At 34.2% G+C, this 16,219-nt stretch overlaps 1 protein-coding gene across 1 annotated transcript; it reads left to right on the top strand.

The window, feature by feature from the left end:
* Nucleotides 1-2,825: 2,825 nt before the first annotated feature.
* LOC101257760 (ubiquitin carboxyl-terminal hydrolase 4) lies at nt 2,826-15,703 on the top strand. The gene is made up of 6 exons (XM_004237338.5): nt 2,826-3,133; nt 7,139-7,255; nt 9,093-9,191; nt 10,046-10,234; nt 14,694-14,875; nt 15,036-15,703. Exons 1-6 carry the CDS (start codon nt 3,017-3,019, stop codon nt 15,439-15,441), a joined length of 1,110 nt encoding a protein of 369 aa, XP_004237386.1. The 5' UTR covers nt 2,826-3,016; the 3' UTR covers nt 15,442-15,703.
* Nucleotides 15,704-16,219: the final 516 nt, after the last annotated feature.

The raw sequence follows: 16,219 nt of genomic DNA, 5'->3' as shown, positions 1-16,219 counted from the left end.
AATATTATTAAATGCTTCTACTTTTTTTTTCTTCTTACAAGTAGAATAACTTTTTTTTTAAGTATACTATAAACAATGTAAGGTGACATGAAAGACTTTATTCGTAGAACTATAAACGAAGCATTAAAATATCAAAGCAGCATGAAAATAATAATGTAATTTGGACATACTATGTCAATGTCCATTTTAAGCAATCATATTTTCTAAATGTATGGTGTTAATATAAAGATAAAAATATTAACGGTGATGCACTCAAGGATATTGCCTATTTAATAAAGTTTGTCTAGAATTATAAGATTTTAAGTTTAAATTCAATAGAAACAAAAATATTAACATGTTGTTTGGATGATTGTTGGTTTAAATGTTTTTTTAATTCTTATTTAAATTTTATTGTATGATATCGTTTTAATCTATGTAAGGTAACAACGAAAAGTTTTATTTTGTATAGCGATCGATTTGTTAAGATTACGTTGTTAATTTAATATTATTTTGATCATTTTTTCTTTACTTATTATTTAATAATTTAATTTTATCCTTCACTAACATTTTCATAATAGCTCTACCACTTATCCTAATTTTTTTTTTGAAAATAAATTTATCATTCAAATTGTTGATATGCGTCATTGTGTAACAACGAAATTCAAATAATATATACACTAAAATAATACAGTATGATATAATATGTAACAACCATCCAAATAAGATGTGTAATTTCTTCTACCTGAAAAGTTATCCAGACACCACAATAATTATATAAAAAAAAGTGGAGTTAATACCTCAGATGATCACTCAACTATGCACTCTTCTCTCAGAAAGTCACTTAACTTTCAATTTTCACTTAAAAGTCACTCAATTATTGCTTTCTTTCTCAGAAAGTCACCCAACTTTAAATTTTAACTCAAAAGTCACTCAACTATCCACACTTTCCTCAAAAAGTCACTCAATCTATTAAATTATTTTTTAATTAAATTTTTTTAATATTAATCATTTATATAACAAACCAAAAATTTTAAAAAATAAATTAAACCATTTAGTTATTCATCCACCTAACCAGACCCATTAAAAAATATGATATGACCCATTTTATTTTATTTTTAATCCTAAATTAATTCCTCTCTTTAAACCTTGAATTAGGATTAAGGACAAAATAAAATGGGTCATATCATATTTTTTAATGGGTCAGGTTAGGTGAGTGGATCACTAAATGGTTTAAATGGTATTTTTATTTTTTAAAAATTTTGATTTGATATATAAATAATTAATATGAATAAATTTTAATTAAAAAACAATTTAATAGATTGAGTGACTTTTTGAGGAAAGAGTGAATAGTTAAGCGATTTTTGAATTAAAATTCAAAGTTGAGTGATTTTCTGAGAAAGAAGTGCATAGTTGAGTAACTTTTGAGTGAAAATTGAAAGTTGAGTGATGAGAGAAGAGAGCATAGTTGAGTGACCATCTGAGATATTAACTCAAAAAAATGATAATAAATGTTCGAATTTTATTTTTGAAGATATTAAAGTATACTTCATGCATCACATCTTCTTGTCCATAAATGGAATTAATTGAAAACCATATTTACAGCTTGGCATCAACCATCAAGTAGTGGACCATAACTTTATTTTATTTTTATCCTTTTTCATTTCATTTAAATATAACAAAAGTAAATAAAAATAATTTATTTTAGGCTTAAGTCATCGATAGCCCCTTAAAGTTGTCCGCATAATTCATTTAGACACCTCAACTGAGACTCTTACCTATTAGACACTTTAATATTAATAAATATTTATCTATTGAACATAAAATAACAACTATCTTTACAAATATTGTGCGTGTAATGCACACTCTTTATCTTGACAAAAAGTACGAATAAAACTACGATACGTGGCACATGGATCCATTAATTTAATTTTAAAAAATAAAGAATATTTTCCTTCCTTTAATAATATATAAAAAATTAAATTAATTTTAAAAAAAATCTTTCCCCTCACCACCACCTAACCCCATCCCATCTAACTTAGTGCCCTTTTTTCTTCATCTTATTCTCTTCTTCTTCTCTTCTTCTTCTCTCTTGTTCCATAATCACCATTCCTCTTCATAACAAAAAAAAAAGCCTAACCCCATCTCATTTCGAATTCATCCACCAAATGTTTTTCTCTTTCATTTTCTTCATTATATGTTATTCCTTTGACGACTATTCCGATTTTATAATATAATCGACCTTGATAAATTATTTTAAAATTGACAACAAAGAGAAATTAAAATTATATCAAATATTTTATAGCATTTCTAATAAGTTTATGAATGGTGATAGTTGCTCAATTGGAGTTATTGAAAATAAAAAAGTACAGATATTGGTCAATTTTTAACTCCAAATGTTTCAGTTTTTCTTCTTCTTGAAAATGCAGCAGACGTTTTGTTTACAAAAAATGAAAAAAAAATCATAACAAAAGCAGAGAAATATGAAGTTTTTAAAATGATGGGTTGAAGGAAGATGAGTGTGGTTTTTTTTTGGTTTTTTTTTTATGATTTAAAAGATTTATGCTTAATTAAATTAATTTTTTTATATATATTTAGTCAATGCATTCCAAGTGTCAACAAAGTAGGTATAAATATTTAAAAAAATAAATAAAAAAATGCATTCACGCGCTCAGCAGCAGTGAGATACACTTACTTTGCCACATCAGCTTTTTGGGTTTAATAGGCACATTTCTTGATAATTTAGGTGTTCAATAGGTATAAGTCCTAATTCAGATGTCTAAATGAATAATCGAGACCAGTTTGAGTGGCCGCATATGACTTTGACCTTTATTTTATTACAATAATTTGTTTCTTTCATCATTCTTCTCCATCAGAAAAGAACAGAACAGAAAAGAAAAAAAAAGCCATCATTTTCCACCTCTTGTGATTCAGTTTTTTCATCAGTGTTTGTAAATCGTTGCTGAGAGAAGTTGAAGAAACCCTAATTCACCATTTTATCAAATTTGACGTTTGGAAGGAGATTTAGGAATGAACTGAGATGGGTGCAGCAGGTTCCAAACTCGAGAAAGCTCTGGGTGACCAGTTTCCTGAAGGAGAACGTTACTTTGGCCTTGAGAATTTCGGCAATACTTGCTATTGTAACAGCGTTCTTCAGGTTTTTTTTTGTTTACTGTTCATTTTGATTTGCATCATTTTCACGTTCTTTGCTTAGATTATTGGAACTTTACCAATTTGTGTTATTTGGAATTATGGGGGGAAATGACCCTTTTTAGGGGATTGTTTGTGGTTGTGCTTTAGGTATTGATTGATTGAACAAATAAGGTTTCATATAGGCATGCCTAACAAGTTTGGGATTGAGAGATATATGGTTTCTGCTAGGTGTTATAGTGGCAATTGTTAAGTAGATAGTTCTGTACTGGATTGCATTTTGCTTTGGCTGGTGATGCCAAAAAGCTACTGAAGAAAAAGGAGTATGATGTTTTTGAAAGACCAAGTGAATTCTGTTGGAAGCAAGCAAGTTGCCATCTTCAAAAGTTTTAACCAAGTCCATTTTCAATCTTTAGAAAGTTAAACCAATTTTCTCATATTTTAGAACCAACATATATGAGAATGAACTCAAAACTTTGTTTGTTTAAAGTCATAGCAAGGTTGCTCTCTTTTTTTAATGAACGTGGTGTTCGGGCTAAGTTATAGCCAGGTTGCTCTCTTTTTTTATGACAGTGGTGTTCCGGCAAGCTTTTGCGCACCTCGACTTATTCCATGGGATGCTTGCCACCTCCCACGAGCAAAGGTATCAGGTAAGTCTATCCACCAAGTTTAGGAAAGATGGAAAGAATCACCTAGTGCTTTTTGTCTCCGCTGAGTTTTGAACCTGAGACCTAAAGTTTCTCAACCATTTCATTGACCACTAGGCCACACCCTTCGGTGCGTCATAGCTCGGTTTCTCTTAAAATACAATGATGGGAAAAGCGCATAACATAAATGCTTCTCTTGAAAGGGAAATTACAAAATTTTGTATCCAAGTTCATGTAGCTAAAGAGGTGTATCAAGCATACATCTTTTTTGGTTTAAAAGGGAAGTACTACGCAAAAATGTCTATAGTTAAACAGAAGCAGATGAAAATAAGCTCTTATCATCTAAGGAAGCAAAAAGATTTAGGAAAAGGAATAATCAATGACAAGTTCCTTCCTAGCATGGTACGAGCCTCGGTCAAGACAGAGATGGAGTTTGTTTTGACTAATGTTGAAGCTGTTGATATCAAGTCCTACGGAGCAAGCAACATTGGTGGAATGTATGAGAGTGAAGTGACTAACGACTTTAACCAAAAAAAGTATCGCATCTCCTTAGCCCGCTAGCCCCCCCCCCCCCCCCCCCAAAAGAAAATCGTCTTCAACATCCAGCACAAAGTGCTTTTGTTTATTTGCACAACAATGGTTTGATATGATTCAACCTCCAATTAAAGAGATTGAGTACGATTTGGTTGCAATTTTTTTTGTGCAACACAACATGATCAGTATGTAGACTATAGAGAATATATGAATTGTATTATTCTGCTAAACGGAAAGTCAGGGCAGGAAAAGTAAGGAGGTTCACTCAAGCTCAATTTCATAAGCTCAAGAAAAGATCAGTATAGAGTAGGCCAATCAGCTAGTGTGATCTCTGATGTTGTCACAGCTCATTTGTACTCCATCGGCAGCTAGCGTATAGTCATGACTTTAAGGACTCCATATTTATTCTCTGTGTTAAAATGCTCATCTACACCTATCCACTAATTTTACATCAGTCTGACCCCCCTTTCTTCCCATAAAATCAAATCCCAGCATAAAAAAGCACATTCATGCCCCAACACTTGCAGAGAAGAAATCCATCCTCCATTATCTTAGTTTTTAACTGCGTTTGACAGTTAAATATAACTTGTTACAAATGTTCACCTGGTAGTACATGGATATAGTTAAGTTTGAGGATAGTTGAGGAATGTTTTTGGCAAAAGTTCAAAGGTTGCATACCATTCTTTTTAATAAAGATTGTGTCTAGGCCAGCTTGTCTACACCTAGACTAATACCACTCACTAGAACAATACCAGATTGCTTTGTCTATCCAGTCTTAAACAGATCGGGAAGGATCACCCTACGTCTTTTGCCTCTATTGGGATTTGAACTGTTTGTCTCCCATGGTTCATTCAACATAGTTAACCGTAATACTACATTCTTGGATTTAGAAGATGACTCATCATGACAATGGAAATGATCGTTCACCTTGGACAGTTCCGTAAGCTCCATCACTATTTGCAGAACTAGGAAAACAAGTTAGCAAATTGAGAGCCGTCTGTAACCAAAGAGTTTCAACCTGCAGAGTCAAATCTGAAGATAGGAGACAAAAAAAACTATTAAGAAGACGAGAAAAAGGTTAAAAGCTATTTATTGCGACGAAGACGAGAAGAAACAAAATCTAAGGGGAAAAGAACAAAGGAGAGAAAAAGCATAAGACAGCTGTATTGTCTTCAAAATATCAATATTCCCCTACAGTAAATGATTGGGATCCTCAAGATTATTTGAAGGCTCCTTCCAATTCGTGGTACAGTACATAGCGGGTGAGATAAATTTAAGATGATGAACAATGCCAGAGCAGTATTACACAAGTAGAATAATTGCATCACTGGACACTCCAAAGAAGGAAGATAACTTTGAGTTGATTGGTGAAATTATGAAAAAACAAATGAAGACAGCCCTGTTTTGTGTCATTGATAAATGTGTTATCTTTGTGAGTTTCTGGATATTTCTTTTACAGGCCATGGGATAGAAATAAATTTTCACTCACTGGTATTGAAAATGAATGGAAGTGAAGGGGATATAGGGATGAGAACACAATGATTGTTTGATAACCAAAATTGAAGGGGGGGAATAACTTAAAATGAAGATATTGACGGTCTCAATGAACTATGAAGGAAGAAACAAGGAGAATAATTATAGGTGAAAAGGAGTGAGATGAAGCAATTGATTGAGTGGAACGGGACGAGGGATTGAAAGTGAGAGGGATCTCTAAGATGAACATTTGTGTTCTATGACTACATAGGAGAGTAGAGACCTTGAGAAATAATATTAAATCTTTTGCTTATTGGGTACATTTGAGGTCTTCATAAATAGTAGGAGAGTCTCAAAGTGATGAGTGTCATGGAGAGAGAAACTTAAATCAAAATTTAAGTTGATGAAAATTATGTACTGGAAGACTTATCAAAAAAATTACATAGAGGAAGTTTGAGATGTTTTTGAAGTTGAATATGGTGAAGGTAAGTCATAAGGGTGGACTAAGCAATGTGAATTCTGATAAATTTCATAAGATATGACCCTCTCTCATATGAATTGAACTCGTTTCTTCTCATTTAATATTACATTACTTATCTTTGCACATTATTAATCCTTTATCAAGTCTACCTTTTTTCTATCCTGCATCTGTCAAATGTCAAACAAGATAAGGTGAAAGTAGTTTATGCTCTATTACTGAGTTGTCATCAGCTCATTTTAAAGATAAAATTGCTCGAGGGAACATTTTTATTTAGTGATTTATGCCTTCAACATGCCTCCTTGCGTGCAGACGAAATTCTTTTTAGTGTGCCAAGCAGGTAAATTTGTTTAATGAAGGGCAGGATGTAAGGCATTTTCTTTGGGCCTCTACCTACTCTAATACCTTATGAACTTTATGGCCACCTCTTTTAGAAACATAAAGGCATAACTAAGTAAAAGTGTGCCTTTTTGATGGTTAAGTTTTCAGATGAGGTGTTAAGACAATTCAGTAATTTAGATATGATAAAGTTCGACCGCCAGCACCCTATTTGCAATTTGCATACAGGTTGAAGCAAAATCAGGAAATATTCAAAAGATCGGTTTTGGTTGAGTTTTCAGAATGTTGAAAATGGCAAATTGCAGGTTTAAATGCATTGCATTCATCATTTTTGTGTGAAATGTATAAACTAATTGCTGTTAGCCCTATGATGTACTGTCTACTTCCTGAATTAACCAAAAAGAGACTGTTTGATCTCACCCTGCATGTATGCATGTTATATTATATACGAACCCCATGTTGATAACATTGTCGTATACGTGTTATATTATGTATGATCCTGAAGTTGATAGCATCATCTTGTTCTTTTTTCTTTCAACAGGCTCTATATTTCTGTGTTCCATTTCGAGAACAGCTACTGGATTATTATTCAAATAACAAGAGTCTTGCTGACGCAGATGAAAATCTCTTGACATGCCTTGCTGACCTGTTTATGCAGGTATTACGTGACTATTGTTGACATTATCTTTTCCTAATTGTTTTCCCTTGATCATTTAATTATGATGTTCTAGTAAACACAATCATGTGTTAAGCTGCTAATAAGAACCCACAGTTATGATGTCCATATCTGCAAGTAACAGCTATCTCGGAGCTGTCAGGAGAGATCTTTGGATTTATGTCCATCCTCTCTATTTAGAGAATTTGTTATCAACTGTTCATTAGAATTTACATGTACAAAACATTCACTGTCAGTGAAGAATTTCTTCTCTTTTTTTTTTCTTTTTTTCTTTTTATGGTTTGTCAGGAGATCACATTTCTATATGTTTTCAATAGAATTTCATTTTAAATGCATAATCAGCATGTTCAGGTTCAACAGAACTAAAATGTTGCTTTTTCTCTCTGTGGCTCATTATGTGGATCAGGTAACCAGAATCTTGTTGAGATGTCTTCTTAGGTTCCGTCCTTTGTTTTTTATACTTCTCACTTGCACAATGAAAAGGGAATGTTCTTCAGAGTGGAAAAGCCTCAATAGCCAGCTCCTGGGTGGGGCTAGGGTAGTTGTTTACAGGGTATGAATGTGGATGTGATCTTTCTGAAATTTTGTTTCCAGTCACTCTTTAATTGAAAAATTCAGATGATATGCAGATTTTGGTTTTATAGTTATGACTATCTGCTTGTGTTTTTGACCTGTGAGCTCAGTTTTAGAAAACACTTCCATGATCTAACCCTTTTGGGTTTTGTCATTGGTTCTGTGTTTTCAGTTTTACCCGAAAAGAATCATCAATTGGCTTAAGGCAGTTTTATTTTGTTTGTAGGGAAGACTTGGAATTTGTTGTTGTTTCTTGTTCTGTAAGGCTGAAAATAAAATAGAAGATGCGTTCCTAGAGAATGTGCATAAAGTAATTCTTGTGCTTGTTAATGGCCTGTCTAGCAGGCATTTTGCTCTCCATTATTAATTTATTTCTTAGTTTCTTGTCTTTAGTATGCATTGTCTGAGAGTTTGTCTTGAATTTATGTCATGTTCTTGTCATTGAATAGATTGTTCAATTATTAAATATTAGTTTATTCTCTTAGTTATTTTTGTTTCTGTAGAAAGTGTGAATACATTCATGATTTTTCTACTAATGCTTAGGCTCCAAATAAGCGACATGTTTAGTCCAATCCGGATAAATGTTGGCAATTGACAATTTGGGGACATAAATGTTTGTTCTGCCAATCTTTTGGGATCTTCAAACTGAACTTTCGATCAACTTCAGTAATGAATAATGATACTTCCTCTATCCCAATTTATGTGGAACTCTTCGTTTTCGAGATTCAAATTGCGTAAAGTTTGACCAACAATTAATATGTATTTTTTCATCATACTGACAGAGAAATGCAACTTATAGTACTTTCCATGTAATTTTTAAATATATAAATTTTAATTTTAAAATATTGAATTGATCTTATTCATTTTCCTTCAAGGGTTGTTCAATTGACTCTCTGGAGGAGGAAAGTGCTGCATAAATTAGGACTGAGGGAGTACATTGTTAGAAAATAAGAAGTTCAAGTAGTACATCGGCTTTCACTGTCTCACATATAAATAATGAGACCATCTTTATGACTTGGAGAAGGCTGTAATTAGCTAATCATATAAGATGATTTATTTCCTACCATCTGTTGTTTCTCTTTAAAAGGTTGTGCATTATTAGTTTGAATCAATAGTATCCCCCTCCTTTGTTTATAAATATTTGAAAGCACATTGTCAGAACTTGTATTCTTTTGCATTTTATGAGCCCATGATCAGTATTCTAAGTTATCATCGAAATAATGGGCTTATACTTGTGATTTTGTAGATAAGCTCGCAAAAGAAGAAAACTGGTGTCATTGCTCCCAAGCGCTTCGTACAGAGATTGAAGAAGCAGAATGAGATTTTCCGCAGTTATATGCATCAGGTTTCCTATGGTCACTTTTTTTAAGAAATGCTAGTTAGAAACTAATATTCCTTTATCCTATAAATATGGGGAAGATAGCCCCTAAGTTTGTCTGTACAGGTGTTAAAAACCCCTCTCCCTCCTTTTAATTGCATTTACTGAATTGTGTGCTTTACTCCCTTTTGGTGTTACTAGACTGATATAATGTGAGGTTGCTAGGAATCCTAAAAACTAAATGAGTTGCTTCCTATATTTGCCTCTTTTTTCTTTTTTATCCTTTTTCTTATATTCATGCTGCATTTTATAGTATTTTTCTTGGGCAAGTGTCATTGAGAAATGTAATTGTGTTGAACTGGAAATCTTGTTCCTAGGCCAGACAAATGATCAGATCAAATGAAAAAATCCTTGCTTGGAATTGATAGTCCTGCCTAAGGGACTTCTCTTTTTCATCTTTGAAGATATCCTTCTCTGCCTTTGTGTTGTTGGTCCAGACTAAACATTAGTTATTATCCTGCTAGTCTGCAAACATTCGTTTTAATGTTTTAGTGACTATGATGTTAAGCTCATTTAAAAGTGTTCTCTATATGGAGGGCATGCATGTGGTCATCAGATCCAGCTTTATCTAAAACTTGTTCCAAGAAATTTGTCCCAGAAATTGAAGACTTGCATTCTACTGATCCAGAGGGAGGAAGAGAGAGAGAGAGAGAGACTCACATTTCCAAATAATTGATAGCTAAATTAACTGTCATCATGATGCTTTGGCCTTTTATTCATCAGCTATTCTTCATTTCCCTTTATGTATATGGTGCTTATATTCTCTGATACTCCGATGTACTCTCCCGCCACTCATGTTTATTGATATCCTTCTTTGTTAGGACGCACACGAATTTTTAAACTATCTACTGAACGAACTGGTTGACATACTGGAGAAAGAAGCCAGTCCAACTAAAAGTGATCAAGAAACTTCTTCCCCAACAGAAAAAAATGCAAATGGACCAACCAGTGTTCATGATAATGGTGATAAAAAGGAGCCCCTGGTTACATGGGTGCACAAAAATTTCCAGGTAAAGCTTGCTAGTCTTGGCAGTTATCAGCTTATGCCATCATTGCTGGTTATACATCACCTGAAATGTCAGCAACTGTATTCCTCTTTCTCCTTTTTCTTTTTTAGGTTTATTTGTCAGAACTGTTTAAATTGGATTATCTGGTGCTCAACACTTTGGGATTGGGTCTTACATTCAGTCTTGCCATGTACATTGTTAAGTTTCTGGCTACAATTAGGAAGTAAAGTATATTTTGGGTGATAATAATAAACTGCCAGTGTACAAAAGGGATATGCTTTGGACTCATACTTGAAATGGTGCATGCTACTTGCAAATAATATTATGTTAGTTTTCAAAATTAATGGAGGAGTCTATCAAAATCTAGATGTGAAATCTAAAGTGATGGGTCTATTATCAAGTAATAACATATGCATGGTAAGCTTAGCCTCGATAAAAAGAATGAAAGCAAAGACGAGATTGTGTTCTCAACTCCAGAAAATTCAGATATTCTCGCTGAAAATTGATATATAAATACAATAAAATATAACACACAACAAAAAATAGGATTGCTAAATTGGAGGAGTGCTGCTAGAATGCAATTGGATGTGAAGATACCTTACAGGCCAACTATGTATATGATGGTTGAAATGGGAAATGCTACAGCAATGCTCTGTGATAGGAAGATACATAACAACAATGATAAGCACGTTCAATGGATAATCATGAAGACCAGCAACATCTTCTAGGTGTTAATATTTGACCTCTAAGACCTGATGTATCCACAAAATGAATGTCCTAGAAATTTATATGTATGTAAGATTGAGCAAGATTCAAAATTATCACTTCTGACATAGAGAGCGAGTAGCAGAGGTGGAGGATAATATGGCATTAGGCCTACTTAGATTTTTTATGCACCAGTCCGTAGATGCGGATGATTGAAGATATGAAAGCAAGGAAGTAGATTTAAAATCATAGGAGTCATGATAAAAGATATAAAATATTTGCTTCCATTGTTTCTAACCTTAATTAAGTCTGCATTTTTTCCCCCTTACAGATAAAAAACTAATGAGGACTTGAGATAAGTTAGAAACAACGGAAGCAAAAAATTCCTACAGGCCATATCAACTAATTAGGTCTACTCAATATAAGGTGAGGTCCTTGTGGTATAGGCAATTTGCTGACACTATTGTACTAACCGAAGAAATCAATTAGGTGTTAACCATAAGCTTGGACTATGGAGAAGTACTCTAGAGAGTAAGACTTACGATAAGTAGAAGCAGATTGAATATATGTATTGCAAAATATGATAGCATAAAAAAAGTGAAGTTGAGGTGAGATAGGTGACATTGTGTTATAACTCCTTAGTTATCCAATAGTTACCGCAGTAATTTATTTTTAGTAGTAGTTAGTTTTCTGTAATAGTACAGTTATTTTCATGTAATAGTGCAGTTTTTCATTTCAGTTAAGTTAAAAAGTCAGGTCCTAGTTTCTAGCGGTAGTTATTTCTTAAGTGTTGTATTTAAACTATGAGTGTCTGAGGAAATGAAAGCGGAACATTACTAAGTCTTTGAGTACTTCAAACTCAATAGATTGCAGGTTCTCTCTAGCGAACCAGCGTCCTAGGTCGTAGGAAGAAAACGTTCGGTTTCACAGTACAGCGCCCCATAACCAGATCAATAACCGAGGCCATAACAACTTGGTTTCAGAGCCAGGTGTTATGGGACATCAAATTCAACATCAATTGGCACAATTGATAAACTTATTTCAAGAAGAACGTGCACCCAATATAGCGAGGCAGGAAGCAATAAATGCTCGCTTAGATGCACTCACAACGGATCTAGCGAATTCGAAGGTTGATTCTGAATCAACTAAACATACCAGTCAGAATCAGGGTTGGAAGGGTAAAACTGGAGTGGCAAGAGGGTCAATATCAGATGCAGGAGGAAATAGGAATTTCCATCATTCCTAGGTATACAAACTTGGATTTTCCATGGTTTACTGGACAAGGGGGCACTTTGGGATGGCTGAATAGATGTGACCACTTCTTTCGACACCAACAGACTCCAAATGAAGAAAAGGTTGGACTTGCTTCTTTTCATTTGGAGGGAATGCACAACTTTGGTTTCTTCAATTAGAGACAGATATGCCTGAACTGTCTTGGGATGAGTTCAAACGTTATTGTAACCGTCGTTTCGGGCCACCAATCAAAAGTCGGAAATTGGGAGAATTGGCTAGCTATGCCAGATCGGTTCTGCGGCAAATTACCAAGAAAAGTTTGAGCAGTTAGTTTCGCGGGTTGGTACATTCACTCAATTGCAAAAAATTGAACTTTTATCAGTGGTCTTGCTGATTATATAGCAATTGAGGTTGAGTTGCATAATCCTCCAGATTTGGCTACGACAATGAATTTATCCCGACTTTATGAACGCAAGGAACAATCTGTTTGTTCGCAAGTGTTAGATGCTTGCAAATCCAAGACAACAGATTTTTCACCTCAACGACATGCCAGATTTGTGAAGAAACTAACTAGATCTGAAATGGAGGAAAGACGACTTAAGGGACTTTGTTTTAATTGTGATGAACCATTCACCCGAGGTCATCAATGCAAGAAATTATTCTGGATTGACTTTATAGATGATGAGGAAGAGTTTGCTGGAAAGTTGGGAATTACTAATTTCCGCACTTAGCGCTTGAGGACAAGCGCAATTTGATGGAGGAGAGTAATGTTATCACTCCTTAGTTATCCAATAGTTACAGCAGTAATTTCTTTTTAATAGTAGTTAGTTTTCTGTAATAGTACAATTATTTTCATGTAATACTGCAGTTTTTCGTTTCAGTTAAGTTAGGAAGTCAGGTCCTAGTTTCTAGGGGTAGTTATTTCTCAACTGCTGTATTTAAACTATTGTGTGTCTGAGGAAATGAAAGCAGAAAATTACTAAGTCTTTGAGTACTTCAAACTCAAGAGATTGCAGGTTCTCTGTAACGAACCAGCGCCATAGGTCGTAGGAAGAAAACATTCAGTTTCACAGTACAGTGCCCCATAACCAGATCAATAGCCGGGACATAACACGTTGAGGTACCAAAATGCAATCAATTCAGATACCTACGCTCACTTCGAGATTGGAGTGAGACTGGAGAATGGAATGATAGATGCAGATGTTACACATTCAGCAATAATTGAATGGATGAAACGAAGAAGTGTTTTCGGGATGTTATGTAGAATCTGCCTACCATAGTCAAAGTTAAGTTCTTCAGAACAATTATAAGATGAACGATGTTATATGGAAGAAGTTAATATTGAGCTGCTAAAGTCCAACACGTTTACAAGATGGGTGTCAGAGATGTTAATAATAATATGGATATACAGTCATAAAATTAGACAATATTTAAAAAGATCACATAGCACCAAAAGGTATATTGAGGATAAAATAAGAGAAAGTCTATTGAAATGGTTTGTTCATGTCCTATGTCGACCATTAGATGCAATGGTTTATAGGAGTAGAATTATGGTGAGAAGTAGGTGTTGAAAAGGAACAAGGTAGATCTAAAATTTCATAGAATGAAGTAGTCTCTCTCTTTTCTTTTCTTTTTTTTGAAAATGGTAGTATTGAAGAATGAAGTTGTCTCTAAGGCCCTACAATCAGTTGGAATCAATGTAGACTTAGCAGTAGATAGAACACAATAGAGGAGAAAGCTCTATATAGACTATACCAATCAATTGGACATATGTTTGAATCACGTTAGTTAGCTTGAATTTTCTAGGTATCTTCTAGTCATATCAGAGATTTGTATACCACTAGGAAATGAGAGAAGTGCTAATACTTGCTTTTATTTTTATTGTATATAATATTGGCCAGAGATGAGTTTAAATGGAGATCCCAACTTGTTTCAGACTTGGGCATAGTGGTTGTTGATGGTGTTTAATTGCTACTACATTTATGTTAGGTCTCTCGAGAGCTGCTTTTTTTTTTCAAGAAAAAGGAGATTTACAGAACTTCTAGTTTTAAAGAATTTTCTAATTTATTTAAATGACAATTATTTAGTATTGGAATGAAATAAGCCGAATACAATGGAACTGAAGGATTCTTATGGTCGATCCAACTATTCGGCGATCAAGGCATAGTTGATTGATTTTTCAGGGATCGGTCTGCTTTTCTTGTAGATTCTCCACGGACTTGGCAAGTCAGAATAAGTGCCTGATATTGCATCCTTATACTGCTTCTGGTGTCTGACATCTCTAGTCAAAATTAAAAGAAAGGAAGGAAAAAGAAAGAAGAGTTCAGAAGTATAACTAAGGTTTTTTAACATCATTTCTTTGACAGTATGACGAAGAAAAAGAGTATTTTATCTGGTCTTGAGATGTCTCTGTTAAACCAGTACTCTCTACACTCTATAATTGAAACCAGTACTCTATACACGTTTCAATTGAAACGAGTACTTTCTAGACTCTTTAATTGATCTTAACAGTATTTACTTCCAGGGTATACTCACAAATGAAACGAAGTGCTTGCGTTGTGAGACTGTAACTGCAAGAGATGAGACATTTCTTGATTTGAGCCTTGACATTGAACAGAACAGTTCAATAACTAGCTGCCTGAAGAACTTTAGTTCCACAGAGACTTTGAATGCAGAGGATAAATTCTTCTGTGACAAGTGTTGCAGGTATAATGTGTTTTTTGCTTTCTTGTTGGATAATTACAAAGAGCACTCCTTTAAGGCATATGTCTCTTTGACGTAGCTGCAGCAAACTAACGTGATTTGTCTTTTTGCTGTTCTCTCTGTAGCAAATAAACAACTAATTCACCATTTTTTGAGAACTTAGCTTGCAGGAAGCTCAGAAGAGGATGAAGATTAAAAAGCCCCCTCACATCCTAGTCATCCATTTGAAGCGTTTTAAGTACATTGAACAGCTTGGTCGGTATAAGAAGCTCTCGTACCGTGTTGTCTTCCCACTTGAGCTGAAGCTGAGTAATACAGTTGAGGATGCAGACGCCGAGTATTCCTTATTCGCTGTGGTAGTCCATGTTGGGAGTGGACCAAACCATGGACACTACGTCAGCCTTGTGAAGAGTCACAACCACTGGTTGTTCTTTGATGATGAAAATGTTGAGATGATTGATGAGTCAGCTGTTCAAACATTTTTTGGGTCCGCTCAAGAGTATTCCAGCAATACAGACCACGGGTACATCTTATTTTACGAGAGAGTCCCCAATGGAAGCACTAGTTAGTAGCTTAATGAGTTTAGCTTATTTTGTTTCCAATTTTGAACTCAATTTCTACCTTTAGTGGTCAATTTTATTATTTACTACATTCCTTGTAGTTTATTCAGAAATTTTCTAGTGAGTTGACATGAAATGTGAAGAATACATATCTAGGTTGGTGCCTTGTACAGTAGATGGTAAAAGCTTTACCATCTATATTTCCAACAATAAAAAGGGAAAAGGATATGTAGTGTATGTGATGCTTGAGTTTAGGAGGCTTTGTTCTTCAGTTTATGGAGTGCTAATCTACTTTTGTGATCCATAATCTAATTTAGAGTACTGACCTTTTCTTTCTAATGCACAGTATGGTGAAGTCAAAAAAGCTTACAGTTTGCGGGTTTCAACTCTCTATCAAAAGATGAAACTGGAAACAACCATTTCTAGCTTAGTGTGCATCGGACTATTCTTATCAAAAGAGACTTTAACATATACTTTTACAAACTTTACATCACTCCACAAATGAATTTCTTAGGATTTTTTGGTCCTAAAACCAGTGCTCAAGTGTCGACACAAACAACAAGGGTGGATGCATTTACTTTGCATGCAAGTTTTCGATGACCCTCTACCAAGCTGTGGTTGAAATATGAAACCATTCCTAATATTTCCTTCAAATGAGTTTAATCTATTTTGGAAACAGTTAATACGTTTCTCAAAGGTTAGAGATGTCACAGTTACTGTGTTTTTGTCTTTGACCTATCAATTGACGAGTGCATTTTATCATATATGTGGTGCATAAGTAGCACAC

The sequence above is a fragment of the Solanum lycopersicum genome, chromosome 4 (assembly GCF_036512215.1).
Source record: "Solanum lycopersicum chromosome 4, SLM_r2.1".
In the NCBI taxonomy this organism is placed as follows: Eukaryota; Viridiplantae; Streptophyta; class Magnoliopsida; order Solanales; family Solanaceae; genus Solanum; species Solanum lycopersicum.
Note: the sequence above shows the minus strand (reverse complement) of the source record. Positions and strands in the feature narration are given on the sequence as shown.